General features: G+C 38.8%; 1 protein-coding gene across 1 annotated transcript in view; it reads left to right on the top strand.

Annotated features, from left to right (window-relative positions):
* The window catches only part of RBPMS (RNA binding protein, mRNA processing factor), a 260,875-nt gene that overhangs the window by 199,006 nt on the left and 46,730 nt on the right, over positions 1-15,139 (top strand). Inside the window, exons 6-7 of the mRNA XM_088465184.1 lie at positions 2,467-2,597; positions 14,927-14,996. Of these exons, the coding sequence (XP_088321310.1) occupies positions 2,467-2,597; positions 14,927-14,989 (194 nt within the window). The 3' untranslated portion in view covers positions 14,990-14,996. The remainder of the gene's footprint in view (positions 1-2,466; positions 2,598-14,926; positions 14,997-15,139) is intronic.

Below are 15,139 nucleotides of genomic sequence, written 5' to 3'. Positions count from 1 at the left end.
TCAGGTATCATCTTCAGGTAGGAGGTGTTTTGCTGGCATGGGTGTGAGCTGTGACCCTGCAATGTCCCTTTGACAACAGGGCCCCCGTCACTGCCCCATTTAGCGATCCACCCGACCTATATCTTATTTCTCCTATATGCCACTCACAGCGGTGTACCGCTCACTCCCCATCAATGCTTTTTAGTAAATAGGGAGCAGCAGCACCCCCCACTGCACGATTATGACATTATTTCCCTTTATTCATACTTTGATTCTCTAAACTACATTCTACGCTTTCTTTTTATTTCTCTGGGTACTCTCTTTGGGTCGGTGATTTAGGAGATCCCTGTGCTGATTCAACAGAGTTCACCTCTATCTACATCACAAAAGCAGATGCCCATTAAACGTATTCACACCCTAGGACGATCAGAGGGTACGCTCACTCTTTGTATAAATGCATGTCACACAAAGAGCAGCAGTTGCCTTCTTGATATGTCTGTAATGGAGTAGCTTTATTTTAAATTTTTGGGCGATACCTCTACACACTACCATATTTTTTGCAAAAGCTTTTTTTTTTTTTTTATTTCTCTCTCTCTCTCTCTCTCTCTCTCTCTCTCTCTCTCTCTCTCTCTCTCTCTCTCCCAATAATTATTTTTGTATAGCAACCAATATAATTATTACATGATACTTTGATACATTAGACAACAGGTTCTCAAACTCGGTCCTTAGGACCCCAAACAGTGCATGTTTTCCATGTCTCCACACTGAATCAAGTGAAATAATTAGCTCCACCTGTGGACCTTTTAAAATGTGTCAGTGAGTAATGACTACACCTGAGCACCTGCTGGGTGACCTGCAAAATGTGAACTGTGTGGGGTCCTGAGGACCGAGTTTGAGAACCACTGCATTAGACCAACCTTTCTGCATCTTTTTCAATATCATCTATTGATCTGCTCTAATTAGTATAAATTGTTTTTGTGGCTATAGGCTGATATTGTTTAGCAGATATACCAATTACCTGTACTACTAACCTATACCACAGTATGTTCAGCGGAACCATTTATTTATATTGACTTATTGCCGGTATTGAGGGGCAGCAATACATATTGTATCATTGGTGGATGCTATCACTATATTTTGAAAAACTGTATATAAATGTATATGTACTTATATGTTGGAGATAAGAAGTAGTGAGTGCTAAAGAGACTACATATTGGTCTATTAGAAGACTATACTAGGTAACTCTATTTAAGCAATTACCAGGTATTATATATTTTCTTACTACAGATTCTATACAGAGAGTTGCCTATTTACTTGAACATGACTGCTGCCTCTACTACTGAGTATTAACACTCAGTAATATCATACTATTTATTATTCATATTTTTGCTGTATCATCATCTGATACTTTTTTGTGTTGTACGTTGTTTGTTTGTTAAGATCAGTTTTACATACATAATAAAAGTTTTATATTTTAATATTTTAAGAGTGCCCCCAGCAAAGATGAGAGTTCCTTTTCTTCGTTTCCCTTCTTAACATTAACTCATGCACTCTCAGGGGAGCACCTCCACATGAGTGACTATTGTTTATTCATAATAGTAATTTCCTCTGCAATTGTGGATAACTATAGCATTATTACATATAAATTGATATACATTTCGGATCAGTTCCAACCCACCTGTGCTCAGGTCTCCCAGCTTTTCCCTGATTTCCCTGTAAACCTAATATGGCAACTTAATAAGGTCTGGCTAGTACTTATCGTTATAAGTAGAACTGTTGGTGGACAGGGATAGATAAATAAGGTATGTAGTCAATCAGACTGTTGCCAGTGAAAATGGACATGTCGACTTAGGCTGCAGTTAGTATAAGTTATGGCTCAAACACTGTAAAAAATGCTGTGTCGACATGCCGACTGCTGACATAATGCTAACTCGAAATTCGGACCATGTTGACATTCTGGTTATTTCATACCACACCCATGAATAATGAGCAATTGATTGAAATGCATCCATGGTAAGATTGACATTAGTGCCAGCTTACGATCAATCTAAGTTGTCTATTTATGAAAGTGAAAATCATGCGGAAATGACAAGTGCATTTGGGGATTACAGGTGCCTATAATGGGGGATTAGGCCGTACACACTGGTTAAGAAAACTATTGCCCTGCAATACCTAGCATTTCATAAACACTTGTATTGTTCCTCTGTTCCGGCCAGTCCCAGTTTATGGAGCAGGACATACAGTATATATAATGTTGGCTTGGATATATATATATATTGCATGTAGTAATTGAAGACTATGGATATGAAAGCAGTAGAATGATATGTTGGTGAACGTCAGAGCTGGGATCCCCTTTGCATGCCCCTGATCCCTGGATTAGTACATGTAAGCGATACACAAAACATACAATAGTCCTTACCAGCAGTTCTCGCTGTGATCCTCCTGTATTGTTATTACTAACATGGTGTCCTTATTCTTTTCTTGCAGATGAACTCACAGTGCCTGCACTTTACCCGGGTAGCCCTGAAGTGTGGGCGCCGTACCCCCTCTACCCAGCGGAATTAGCACCTGCTCTACCTCCTCCTGCTTTTACCTATCCTGCTTCACTGCATGCCCAGGTAATTGATACCAATCAGCCACGTCCTCACTCTGTATCCCACCTGCCCTTTCCTGGTACCACTGTGCACTCCACACACTAACCCTTGTTCTACCGGCTAACTGGCTCACTACAAGGAGGTTCACCAGCCCTCTCTTGTCCTCATTCATCTTGAGACTCTCTTCATGTGGCGGGAACCCTACATCTCTGATTTTTACATCTACTGTAGGTGTAATGATCACACCACTGGCTCAGCTTTATGGGTGTATGCAAGGATCAGTAAATCATGTTCTTTATAGTTCAATGCACAATATATTGAAAATCATGAAGGGGGCGTTTCTCATGCAATACAAAGACCAGGTCAATCAGTGTACTTGAGATGACAAGTTAATAATTGTTTTTTTTCCAAATAGTTGTAAGACAGGAACGGATGTAGCATTCTGTTCTGGAGCTTATTAGATGTTGTATGATGATTACGGACTGGCGAGGGAGTACGGGTTTGGTAATTGGCAGAAATACAACACAATATTGTTTGTATTACCGTGATTATTTATTAGATTCCAGAATTCACATTCTCCAAGATAAAAAATAAATAAATCAGAAATCATAGAATAAAAGCAAAAATAAAATGTGTTTGTTTTTATATATACATTATTTTCCCTAATTAATCCCATTGCCCCTAAGTATCAGAACCATAGACGTCCCTGTGTCTAGCAAAGAAGCGCAGGCTTCCCGACATGGGAAGCTAAGGTCCTCTTATATGGTGATAGTTCTATGTCAAACAGAAAATACATATCTTAAATATTTTGTTGTAAAATATGACTTTGCATTCTGTTATTGTGCTGGTAATGTCACAGCAGCTTTGTGGAAAACATTTTTTATGATGAAACAAAAACACTGCTGAAACACCAGCAGCAACAAGCAATGATACACTCTGCTTCTATACAATGTTCCATGTAAGCAACAGCTCTCAGCAATGTATACAAATATCCATAATTCTACTGTTTACACTACAGTAAAGTAAATAAGTACTTTTGGTTTTTCTCTTCATCAAGTCATCAATCAGCTATTGGATATGCACAATACTGTACATCTGCTTGCCTGTAATGAACAGGCTCTCCTACTTAGACAAAATGAATTGCTTTATTATATGTGTAGTATTAGAACTTTTTTCAGTATTCATTTTACAAAATCTCCGTGTCCCAGTATAAAATTAAAATACTTTTATGTGTTCTCTATTTTATGGCTATTTTCAATGGATTTCTGCCTCCAAAAAATTATTTTACTATAGTAAATGTGTTGCTTTTATCTTACTGGCCGCTTTCTGCATTTTTTACCTATGTTTTTATATCATTAGGCAGCATTGCATATTATTGTGGCCCTCGGATAAGAGAAACTGTTGCTATCTGGCAAGCTAAAATATTCATATTTGCCTGATAATATAAATACTTGTGTAGCTCCCTTGCTCTCCTGGCCAGTAGTTTCCCAGAGATCCCAACAGCTATACACACTGGAACCTACACAAGATGGCTATAATGCATGGACTATGTCAAGATGGCCGTCATTCGACTGCTAGAGGATCATTAGCTCCGTATGGGCGTGACTTGAGCTTCAGTGTTGTGAAATGGGCAAAGCCAGCACGGTCGGAACTGGCTGGAACTTTGCATTCAAGCCTGCCTGGGTGTGAAGCTGTCTGAATGTGACCACTGAGGAGCTGAGGGACAGAGCTGTCAATCCCTGCTGTGGCTAAAGAGAGGGCTGCTGTGGGAGGTGTGAGACACACCGGCAGTGCAGAGAGCAGTGAGGAGCTGACGCTGTCCCTTTTGTCTGGCCAGTATCCACAAATTGGGCATTTTCAAGCTAGTCCCTGAACTGAGAGGGTTAACTATAACTTGTGTTCTGAGTACAGCATAGATAATTGAATCTTCCATAGTTACATGTATCTGTTGTGATCTATCATTGAGAGTTGTGGACAGTGTTAGAGAAGTGATTATTAATAGCCAAGTAACGTTTTGGAGACAGAAATACATATCATCTTGTTATACAGTACAGTAAAGGCACACATCCACTACAAGATCTGGAAACGACTGCACGATTACGACATTGTAACCGTTCAGTCGTTTGTCAGTCGTATGATGAGCCTGCACTGAACGAGCAGACGTTCAGTGCAGGCTCATACATCATCTGGCAACATGCTCAATCTGACGATATCATCAGGTTGACCAGCATGTTTGAAAGATAATAGATGTCTAAACGACCAGCGGGCACGCGCATCGATGGTCGTTTTAGACACTTTTGCAAACGATTTGCAAACGATTTGCAAACGATTGAACGATCGTTGTCGTTCAATCGTTCAACTTAATCGTCTAGTGGATAGCCCCCAGATTACCAATTACTTTTCTATTTCCACATAGATTACCAATAATAACTTTACCAGAGTACATTGTATACGCATCAAAGCCCATGTACCCACCAACAGAACAATCTTGCAACGTTAATAGACTGTATTCATAAATATGATGCTGAATACCTGAGAGTGTGAGTGTGCATGTGGCTGTGCTCTATCTTGTGTATAGGAGTTCCTGCGAGCAGGGCCGTAGAGAGCCGACGCAATCAGTGTGATCTCCCACCAACAGGTAGAGGAGACTTCTGCTGCTTAGCAGCAGTGAGCAGTCTCCCACTGCAGCCCAGCACAAAGCAGCAAGTCCTGGGCTGCTGACAGTTAGGAGGGGGGGGGGGGGGGGGGGTCAGACCCGGACTGCTCCAGCAAGCCTGGGCCCAGGTAATTAGCACTCACTCCCCTCCCCCCCCCTCTCTTCGCCCCTGCCTGTGATATAAGGAGATTTGAGAGTTAATTAAAAAAGTTGTGATGGGTTACACTGTGAATGCGCAGGTCTATATGGAAGTCAGCATATCCATAAATACATAAACAATAATCAAGGCAACATAGGAGATACAAAAAGGCGCTATTTACAAATATATACTTAATTTTTTATGATGCACTAAGACGTTTTTCAGATCATTGAGGTTATATCTTCATAAATTTCTTTAAATACGATTATTCCTCAGGATTCACGACCGCAATTTCTCTCCATATGGTGTATATGCATAGGGAGATAAATGTTGTGTCACCATAGGATATTCTCAACAGGTATAATAAATCGATAATGTTCCACACCCTGGAAAAGTGTTTTGGTGCACTGAGAAAAATGCGTACCCAAGTCACATAAAGTAAATATGGGAGCCTCCTATAAAGGTGTCTTTAAACAGAGAAGTTCATACCCACAGTGTGTCTGGTGGAAAGGCTAGAGTATAGCGTACCATTCACTCACATTACAGAGGGTTTGGGAAATACACATAGAGGTTTCTTTTAAAATTGCCCAAAGCACTGCGTACCGAGCTCACAGTTCATAAGGAGTTGAGACTGCACATCAAGGTATCATTGTGCTTCTTTGCCCCCAAAATGAAGTGATCACCAGGAATCGATTTTAAAGAAATTTATGCAGATATAACCTCAATGATTTGAAGAACATTTTAGTGCATCATAAAAAATTAAGATTTGAGTTGTTTGGGGTACATTTAGTAAGATATCATTATATTTCTAACAGTCCCATCCTGTGGAGAATTGTATTGTGGCTCCTAGTGTTAAGAGGTGTAGTCGTAGTAGAGGTATTATTGATTAAATCTCTGTTTCTTTCAATTATCGGTGGTTATTCTTTGATATTGATTTTTTTTTCTATCTGCATTCTTTCATATCTTATCTTCTATATAGCGCATTTCCATTGCTTCTCTAGTTTCATGTAATTTATCAATGTTATTTTGCAATGCTCTATACCAATACTCATATTTAATATTCTTTATAGATGGTTTCAACTGATGGTGATTAATGATATTATTATTTCTTCGAACTTTACCGATATTTTCATGTCTTCTTCTTTGCCAATATTCTTGTGTCTTATTTATCACTGATAACTTAACTTGCTATAGAGTGTACAACTACAAGCCAATAAACTAAAGTTATCTGAAGGTGGACAATTCCTTAAAGTAAAAACTTGAACTAAAAAAGCTCATCAAGCATATATCAAAATACACTAATTTGGTTTGGGGGTGATATTATAATTGTAATGGTTAAGATTAAAATGATATAGGGTATCAAAACTATATTTGAATGCTAAGGACAGCACAACCAAAGACAAAAAAACACCTATTAGGATAACTCCCAACTTTGAACCGCCTCGGCACTCAGCATACCTAGGGGGGAGATTTAATAAAGCTTGGAGAGAGATAACATTGGAGATAAATAGCACCAACCAATCAGCTCCTAACTGTCACTTTACAGGCTGTGTTCGAAAAATTAGAGCTGATTGGTTGGTGCTATTTATCTCCAATTTTATCTCTCTTCAAGCTTTATTAAATCTCCCCCTAGTGTTTTTGAAGAGTTAGGCTGCCACTTACCTCCTTCCCTCCAAACACTCATTCATTCTTATGCAGAGTACGATTGAATGTGACTTGCCTTTTGACCTCTGACCTAATATCAACTCACCTTTATGTCAGTCACTATGCACTCAATTGCCTCATCACTTGTTTTGCTAGAATTCATAGCATATTGAGCAATCTAATATATCTAACACAGTATTTGTCATTAACCAATTTCCCATCCTGGTCTTTACTGTAGGTCAAAAATGCACATAATGCAAGTCCCTAAACATTTTTATTTGTGCAAATGCGCCTATTTTAGATACCCACACTGATTTTTGAAACTGCCCCTTGAAAGTGAATTAGTGCATATAGAAGTGCTTTTTCTTATATAAAGGGCTAAAAGTAATAGGTTCCGATCTTCAGCCGCTGCCGGGATTTATGAGTCTCCCCATATTTTTAAAGTGGCAATCATTTTAAAGGCTAAACCAAGCTGGTTTAGCCTTTAAAATTATTGCCACTTTAAAAATACATGGAGACTCACATAAATCCCAGCAGCAGCTGAAGATCGGAACCTATTACATTTAGCCCAAAGTGTGCTTGAAAGGTGCAAATGCCGTCCCATTGAAAGCATAAGTTGATGCCTGGTTTCCATTGAGAACATGTAAAACAATTTTTACACCATTTTAATACTTTACTCCCTTTGCACCCCTGGTAATTTACTGAAATAATCAAATCCTGCAAAATAAATATATTTTTATGCTAGTGGGTGCATTATTAGACGAATTAACTCAGCATGGAAGACGCAGCTACTACCTTACTCCCTTCAGAAGATGCCACCATTATGACAGGTAAAACCTATATTCGTTGCATAAAAATAGCAGTTGCACTGTGGGGGGTAACTTTTTGTTTGCACTTTTGTGATTATGACCCCTCTTGTGTAGAACAGAATTTTCTATCCTTTTAAATATTCCGGCCCTCTGATTCATCTACATAAGGGTGCCACCATCACAGTGATAAAGAAATATTCTACATACATACAAAATAGAAACCATTCTCATTGCCTGCCCTTACCAGTATAGATGGTATTCTTCCCCTTACTGTGCTGAGCCAGATTGTAATGAAATACCAAGTCACTGACACGTCTGGTATTGCACAGTTTTCAATAGACCATAACAGCTTGAAGCTCAGCCCAATAATTGATATAATGAAATCAAGATCAGTCCGGCATCATTTCCTCTTAGCCATCCATGGAAATAAAATGTAGATTTTCAGAAACATGAATCAATGAGGCAAGACTGGGCCAAAATCCAAAAAATACATAGCATTAGTAAACTGGTATTTAACTGATAGGAAATAATACATAATCTTAACCTATACAATGTGTCATGCTGTCACAGTTTCAATATTCTGATGATGAGATACAGTATAAATGTACACATGGGGGTAATTTATATATGCACAGGCTGTCCTCATTGGGGCGTGTCATGTCATTTAAATATTGTATGTAATAGAATATCTCAGAATGGAAACAGGATGATTGCATATCCCTGTTGGCTTAGCACGAGATAAAATGATTTCATTATTTAAGTATAGCCAATATTAAAGCCTTAACTGCCATACGTTTGTATAACGTGATTGGATATATGAGAATGATGTACAGACCTTAAAGACAGCTATTATTAAACTAAAAACAATTCACGGGAATGCAGAGACAATTTTTCATCCCCTGAAACACATGAGGTATATAGCTCATATGCTAAACACTGACTCCCCCACACATGTGGGAATTGTCATGCAGAGAAGGAAATATCCAGCTGAGGTTTGCAAATTCTCCCCCACTGTCTAACCTTTGACTACTTGGCAGATGGTGTTGAGTGGCAATTAGATTACACAGTCCTAGACAGGGTGGACTCTTTCATCATCACTTTCATATTCTCTGTAAATGTATAATGTACACACTTGTCTGTTATAGGTTCAAGAAACTTTTCCTGCCCTGCAGTGCATGGGATGATAGGACAACAGAATTCAAGATTAATCATTCAATATTTGGTTCCATACACTAATAGCCTTCCTTTTCTTGCTATCTATGTTCTGACCCAGGGGGAGATGTTTCAAACTTTCCAGAAACATAAAGTGGAGAAGTTGGCCATAGCAACCAATCAGCTTCTATCTTTCATTTATCTAGCGCAGTCTATAAAATGACAGTTCGAAGCTGTTTGGTCAATATGTTAAACTTCTTCACTTTATCTATCTTGAAGGCTTGATACATCACCACCAGTGTGTACCAAACAGATGATAAACAAGGTTTAGAAGGATATCTATATAGATACATATAAGGTACTACACATAATTATTAGTCTATGAATCCTAGACCAAAATGTTACAATGCATATGGGTTGTTTAGGGCTGCTCAGCCTCTGTGCTATACTCCTAGGAGTGTATCAGAACTTATACATTGCAAATGGACAAGACTCTAATCAGTGTTGGAGACATTTGTAACAATGGTTGGTTTCTCTCCCATCCAAGAATCAGAGGAAGAAATTTTAAATTAAGAAGAGCCAAAGGAGTAAGGTATGGGGACATTGGCAGGTAATAACTAGGACCAGATGACATTTTCAGCCCAACAACCCTATCATAAGCCCTCGTCAAAACTCAGCAGTAACCAAGGCAAACCAATAAGATCCGTCAGGTCAGCAGCTATAAAAACAACAACCACTTTTCCACCCCTAACTTTAATACATATCAACAGAAATATCTTCTAAAGCATTACCAGAAGCCATAGCTTCCTATAAACACAGCAGCATATCACTCTGACAGAGCAGTAAATAAAATAGGTAACTAACCACACTGTTTAAATGGGAAAAGGCAGCATCCTTTTTATACAGTGGTGGTTAGGGGAATCATACAGGAGAGAAGCAAAGCCCTGCTCACCTGATGAAGGAACAAAGTAGCAGATACATCCCTAAACCCATTATAAATATTATAGGAATTTCCCATTTGACCTAAGTCATTTGGCTAGCTTGGCAGGATGTAGCAATGAATTAAGAGGCCACATTGGAATGGGCTAATCACCTGAGAGGCTCAGCTTTTCAGAACAGATCCCATATACGTGTCACAACTAGCTAAGTTAATTTACTGCTGAGCAGAGGTTTCCAGGTACAGCCCTGATCATTTCAAGGTTATTTGTAAGCTGTCTTACATCAGCCCTTATGCTTTTCATCAGATTCCTAGATGAATTCCATGTTTAGAAGTAGATATTTACTAATTAGTCGTGTAGGTCTCCCATCATAAAGGCTCATTCATACCTTTGACAGCACATGAAAGATGAAGATGCCCTTTATTTGCCTGGGAACATTGTGTCAGCACTCCTCTTAAGTATGCTGTGGTTCAGTGAACAGGATGAAAGAACATTGAAGAAAGCACAGATACAGTGTTATTCCACCTTGATAACTGGAGAGAAACTTCTCAGTGTATAAGTAATAAGGCATTACCCAGTATATATTGCCCTCTTTCTGTTGACATCTTGACAAAGCTGTAACCTTCGTGTTATGTCCCTGTTCACTCAGTTCATGTCTGTCTTGGCCAGACCAGAACGATCTTGATAGAAAAACTGACTGAACAATGTTCAGTTGTATGAAAACCCGAATCGTTTGACCACTGATCCATGCTGCTGGAATTCACCTGCTTTATTTCAAAGGAAATTGTAGTTAAGAATTAATAGATTTAAAGGAAAAGTCATTACATTAATATCTGTCTTTTGGTTAATTATTTGGGAGTATGAAATGCAGGACATTATATATTATGATGATGATTTCTCAGTCTAGAAGAATTTTCTCGAACGTGTGTCTCACACCTAAACAGAGTGTGGTTTGGTATCTTTGGGGACGTCTTGATTTATACTATATCACCTAGATATTCAACAAAACTAATCTGTTTGTAGAGGAAGATAACAGCATTTGTGCAGTAGTTGGGCAAACAGGTGTGCCTAGTTCTGGGTGGCAAATGGAATAAGAAACAAATTGGGATGTTGTGTGAGCACAATATATGAGAGAACAGCCTGCAGAACAACAGAAGTCTGTAGGTCGTGTATTCTACAATGGTACTTTCATGAATTACATGAATCCTTAATCTTGATCTTTCTCAAATCCATGAAAAGAATAATATAGAAACAAATACACAGTGTAATTCTGCTTTTGTGGAGCAAGCAATTAAAAATGAGTTTTCATTTTGTGGAGTGAAATAATGGGATATACTGTAGAAGGGTATTTTCAAGTTAGTTCCCTTCTCCGCAGATGGTCGCATAGTCAAATCTACTCCACAAAAGGACTTGAATTTCAGCTCACTGCTGGCAGAATTTGGGTTTGTCCCTATGTTTTTAATGGGACCTATCACGCACCTGCATGTTGCATGTCAGTATAGTTCTAATCCTACTCTGAGCAATGTAATAAAAGGGGAAGGGTACTCTGCAAAATAGATTTTATTGCAACAGGCCAGGGAGCTATCTCTCTGGGGGTGTATGACTGCAATAGGGTGTCTCTATGCAATATGGGGTGTTCCTGCAATGGGAGAGAATGTGCATCTTCGAATAATATGCAGGATTTTTTTATGTCAAGTAATCCTGATGATCTATATCCTTACATTTGAATTACAGGAAAATAAGATTTTAATTGCAAAAGTCAGGAATGTCTCAGAAAACCTAGGATACATAGGAGTCAAATTCATAGATTATTGCCTGCATAACTCTAACAGATATGTGGAGCAAAGTTTTTAGTTGGACAGACAAGTTAGATGGTTAGAGGAAAGTTGGTTTGGTAAATAACTAGCTTTATGCCGCATATCCACTACGCGACATTACTGAGCGATTACGACATTGTCACCTCCCACAAACGGCATTTCCTGTCAATCACTCTGTGATGAGTCTGCGTAGTCACTGCGATCGCAGTCCCTGTCGCAGTAGCCGGTTCGCGCTCGTGTACTGCGATGCATGCGCAGTGTGCAACAATCAGCCGATTGCATGCATAATCGCAGTTGCGATCGGTAATGAATCAGGCCCATAGTCTTCTAATCTGCTTCAAAATATTATATAGTAAGATCTCACATTATTTAAAAATCTTAGATATGTATTGGGTAATGTACTTTAATGCAAAATAATGTAAATACAAGACATTTAGAAAATCTCAGGGAAATGTGTGCGTGTACATTAGATGGTGGATAGTGCCCATTACCTAGCTTGCAGCTATCTAAATTAATTTGCTTAGAGTATATTCGGCCCATCTTACTTAATAAGTAATAAAAATAAAGATTTGCACAGATAGGAATTTAAGATAGAATTTTATACTTGTTTTCATTACTTCTACAAAGCTTTTCTGAGGCTGCAGCAATATAAATGTAAATCGCAATAAATATATATAAAATTAAATATTAAATAAATATTTTTGTTTGCAAAAGTTTGATGCTCAGGACTTGATAGCTTATGTGTGGCTGGGAGTATTATTTTCTATTCTTAGCACCTGGCAGCAATGTATCTTGTGCCATCACATATCAGCAAGTGACGGCTGGTAATGTTTTGCTGTAGGTATGCAAAGAGTTATTTGTAGTTGCACCTGTGTCTATTACTGCTCATCCTAACAGATGAAGCTGACATTTAAATATAACAATTGCATTTGGCTAACAAAGATTGGTGTCAGCAATCACTGTCAATACAAGAAGATAAAAAATATAAACTATCTAGCTCTGCATATGTTCCCGAGCCATTTAATTAAACCATCAATATCAGGGGTTCGCAACTATATTCCTCAAATGCCACCAACAGGTTATGTTTTGTGGATTTCTTTAGTCATGCAGTAGGTGAGTTAATATATGTTGCTGGGGTAATTATCCCTGATTGCACAGACAGGAATCCTCAAAACATGACCTGTTGGGTAGACTTGAGGGTTGGGGTTGAGAACCACTGATCTATATTTTGAGGTACAGTACTGTTACAAAGAGCAGCAATATACAGGGCTGTGTTGTCCACGAAGCTATAAACTAGAGCAGGGTTTCCAGACCTCAGGGACCCCTAATGCTGGGCATACATTACACAATTATCTGTCAGATAACTGTCCAATCTGGCTGGTTGGAATGAAAATCTGGTAATGTATGGGAGCAAATGACAATCTACCATATACTGACAAACACTGGAAAATAGACAAAAATGGTCATTCAGACAAATTGGTTAAAACACACGAATTTAACCAATTTGAACAATTGTTTTTTGTCTGTTTTCCAGTGTTTAAGACCATATAATCGACTGTCATTTGTCCCCATACAGTACCAGGTTTTCATTCCAACCAGCCAGATTGAACAGATATCTGACAGATAATTGTATAGTGTATGCCCAGCATAACAGTGCATGTTTTACAGATCATCTCAGTATCACAAGTGAGCCTGTGGATCTTTTAAAATGTGTTAGTGAGTAATGATTAAACCTGTGCCTCCATCTAGGAGATCTGGAAAACATGTACTGTTAGGGGTCTATGAGGACTGAAGATGGGAAACAATCGGTCTTCCAATCATCCTAATACAGGTAGTACATGTACTAATGGTTTAATAAAATAGCTTTTTATAGATAATTACTTGCTTCATTCTTTATTTACATTTTTTCATTCAATGGTATTATTGTTGCAGTTGAGGAAGCCATTTGACTGTGCATGGAAAGCTGCCAGGGCATTTGTCTTTGTATGGGCCTCACTGACTATAATATATAGCACTGACCAAGTATATTATGCTACGCTTAGTAACTTATGTTTATCATTGTATTATTTGATGTCCATTCAGATAAGTGTCATGTAACAAATGAATTAATACAACTGCAAAATGTACATATTCAGGGGCAGATGGACTAAGCCTTGGAGAGTGATAAAGTGGAGAGAGATAAAGTACCAACCAATCAGCTCCTAACTGTAATTTTTCAAACACAGCCTGTAAAGCAGGGGTGGGGAACCTTTTTTCTGCCGAGGGCCCTTTTGATATATAAAACATTATTTGCGGGCCTAGTGCAGGCCACGCTCCCTCCATTTGATGTCACACGGGGATGGGGCCACAATCGCCAGTCATTACAGCAATGCCTGGAACTGTAAGGGCAGCGGTGTGACCGTCTGAAGCGTCAAGGATGCTCCAGGAGGCACTGCTGCATAGATTCTGGCTGCAGAGGCTAGCAGAGTAAAGCTCCGAAGGCCAGACCAAATGACTCTGCGGGCCTTATACGGCTCCTGGGCCTGTGGTTCTCTATCCCTGCTGTAAAAGTGACAGTTGGGAGTTGATTGGTTGCCAATTCATCTCTCTCCACTTTATCACACTCCAAAGCTTAGTACATCTCCCCTCAATCTGTTACTCATCTAAGCGATGGGATGTGTTACCACTTACCACCGAAAAAAAAAAGTCATAAACCCTGATTATTCCAACTAGTGGGACTAGGAGGTGCAGTCTATATTCATAATTATCAGTGACAGCAACAGTAATGGCTGGAGAACCAGCCTTACCAGCACTTATGGGGAGCAACTCTTAAAGCAAGGGGTTCCTGGGAATAAGGGTACTATGGCACTTCTGGCTGCAGGACAGAGTTTATTGGCAACTTATTGTTTTCTTTTTCTAAACTTGTACTACTAAGGCATCAATTTAAAAGGAGACATTAAACTAGCTTGCATTAATGTTGATATTTTTCATAGAAAAGCAACACTAATAAAGGATATTTTTCATAATTACATAATATATTTATTTGTAACATCATTTGTTTGTTGATAGCAAAAACATGGTAATATCACGTGTGTAAATGTTATTTACTTTCAAGCTATCAAATAGCCAAGATTGACCCCGATAGGAGTTCATGTTTGTCAGCTGTATGATTTGGGTATGATTTGAAGTATCTCTCCATCTTGTCCCATTTCTTTATAGGTGCGCTGGTTCCCTCCCTCAGACGCTACTTCACAGGGCTGGAAGTCCCGCCAGTTCTGCTGAGTAATGTGTAAGTATGGTTTGGGGGTTTTTTTGGCTGGTGCAGACAGACAGACTCTAACAAGGCATTCTGCTTGTTTCATAATAAAGTCAATAGTTCAGTAGCGAAAAATGAAAATGTAATTGCAGATTTGTATAAACTCAGGGCCTGAT

This window comes from Taudactylus pleione, unplaced genomic scaffold (assembly GCF_031769625.1).
Source record: "Taudactylus pleione unplaced genomic scaffold, aTauple2 ptg001896l, whole genome shotgun sequence".
Classification (NCBI taxonomy): domain Eukaryota; kingdom Metazoa; phylum Chordata; class Amphibia; order Anura; family Myobatrachidae; genus Taudactylus; species Taudactylus pleione.
This window is presented reverse-complemented; position numbering and strand designations above follow the sequence as displayed.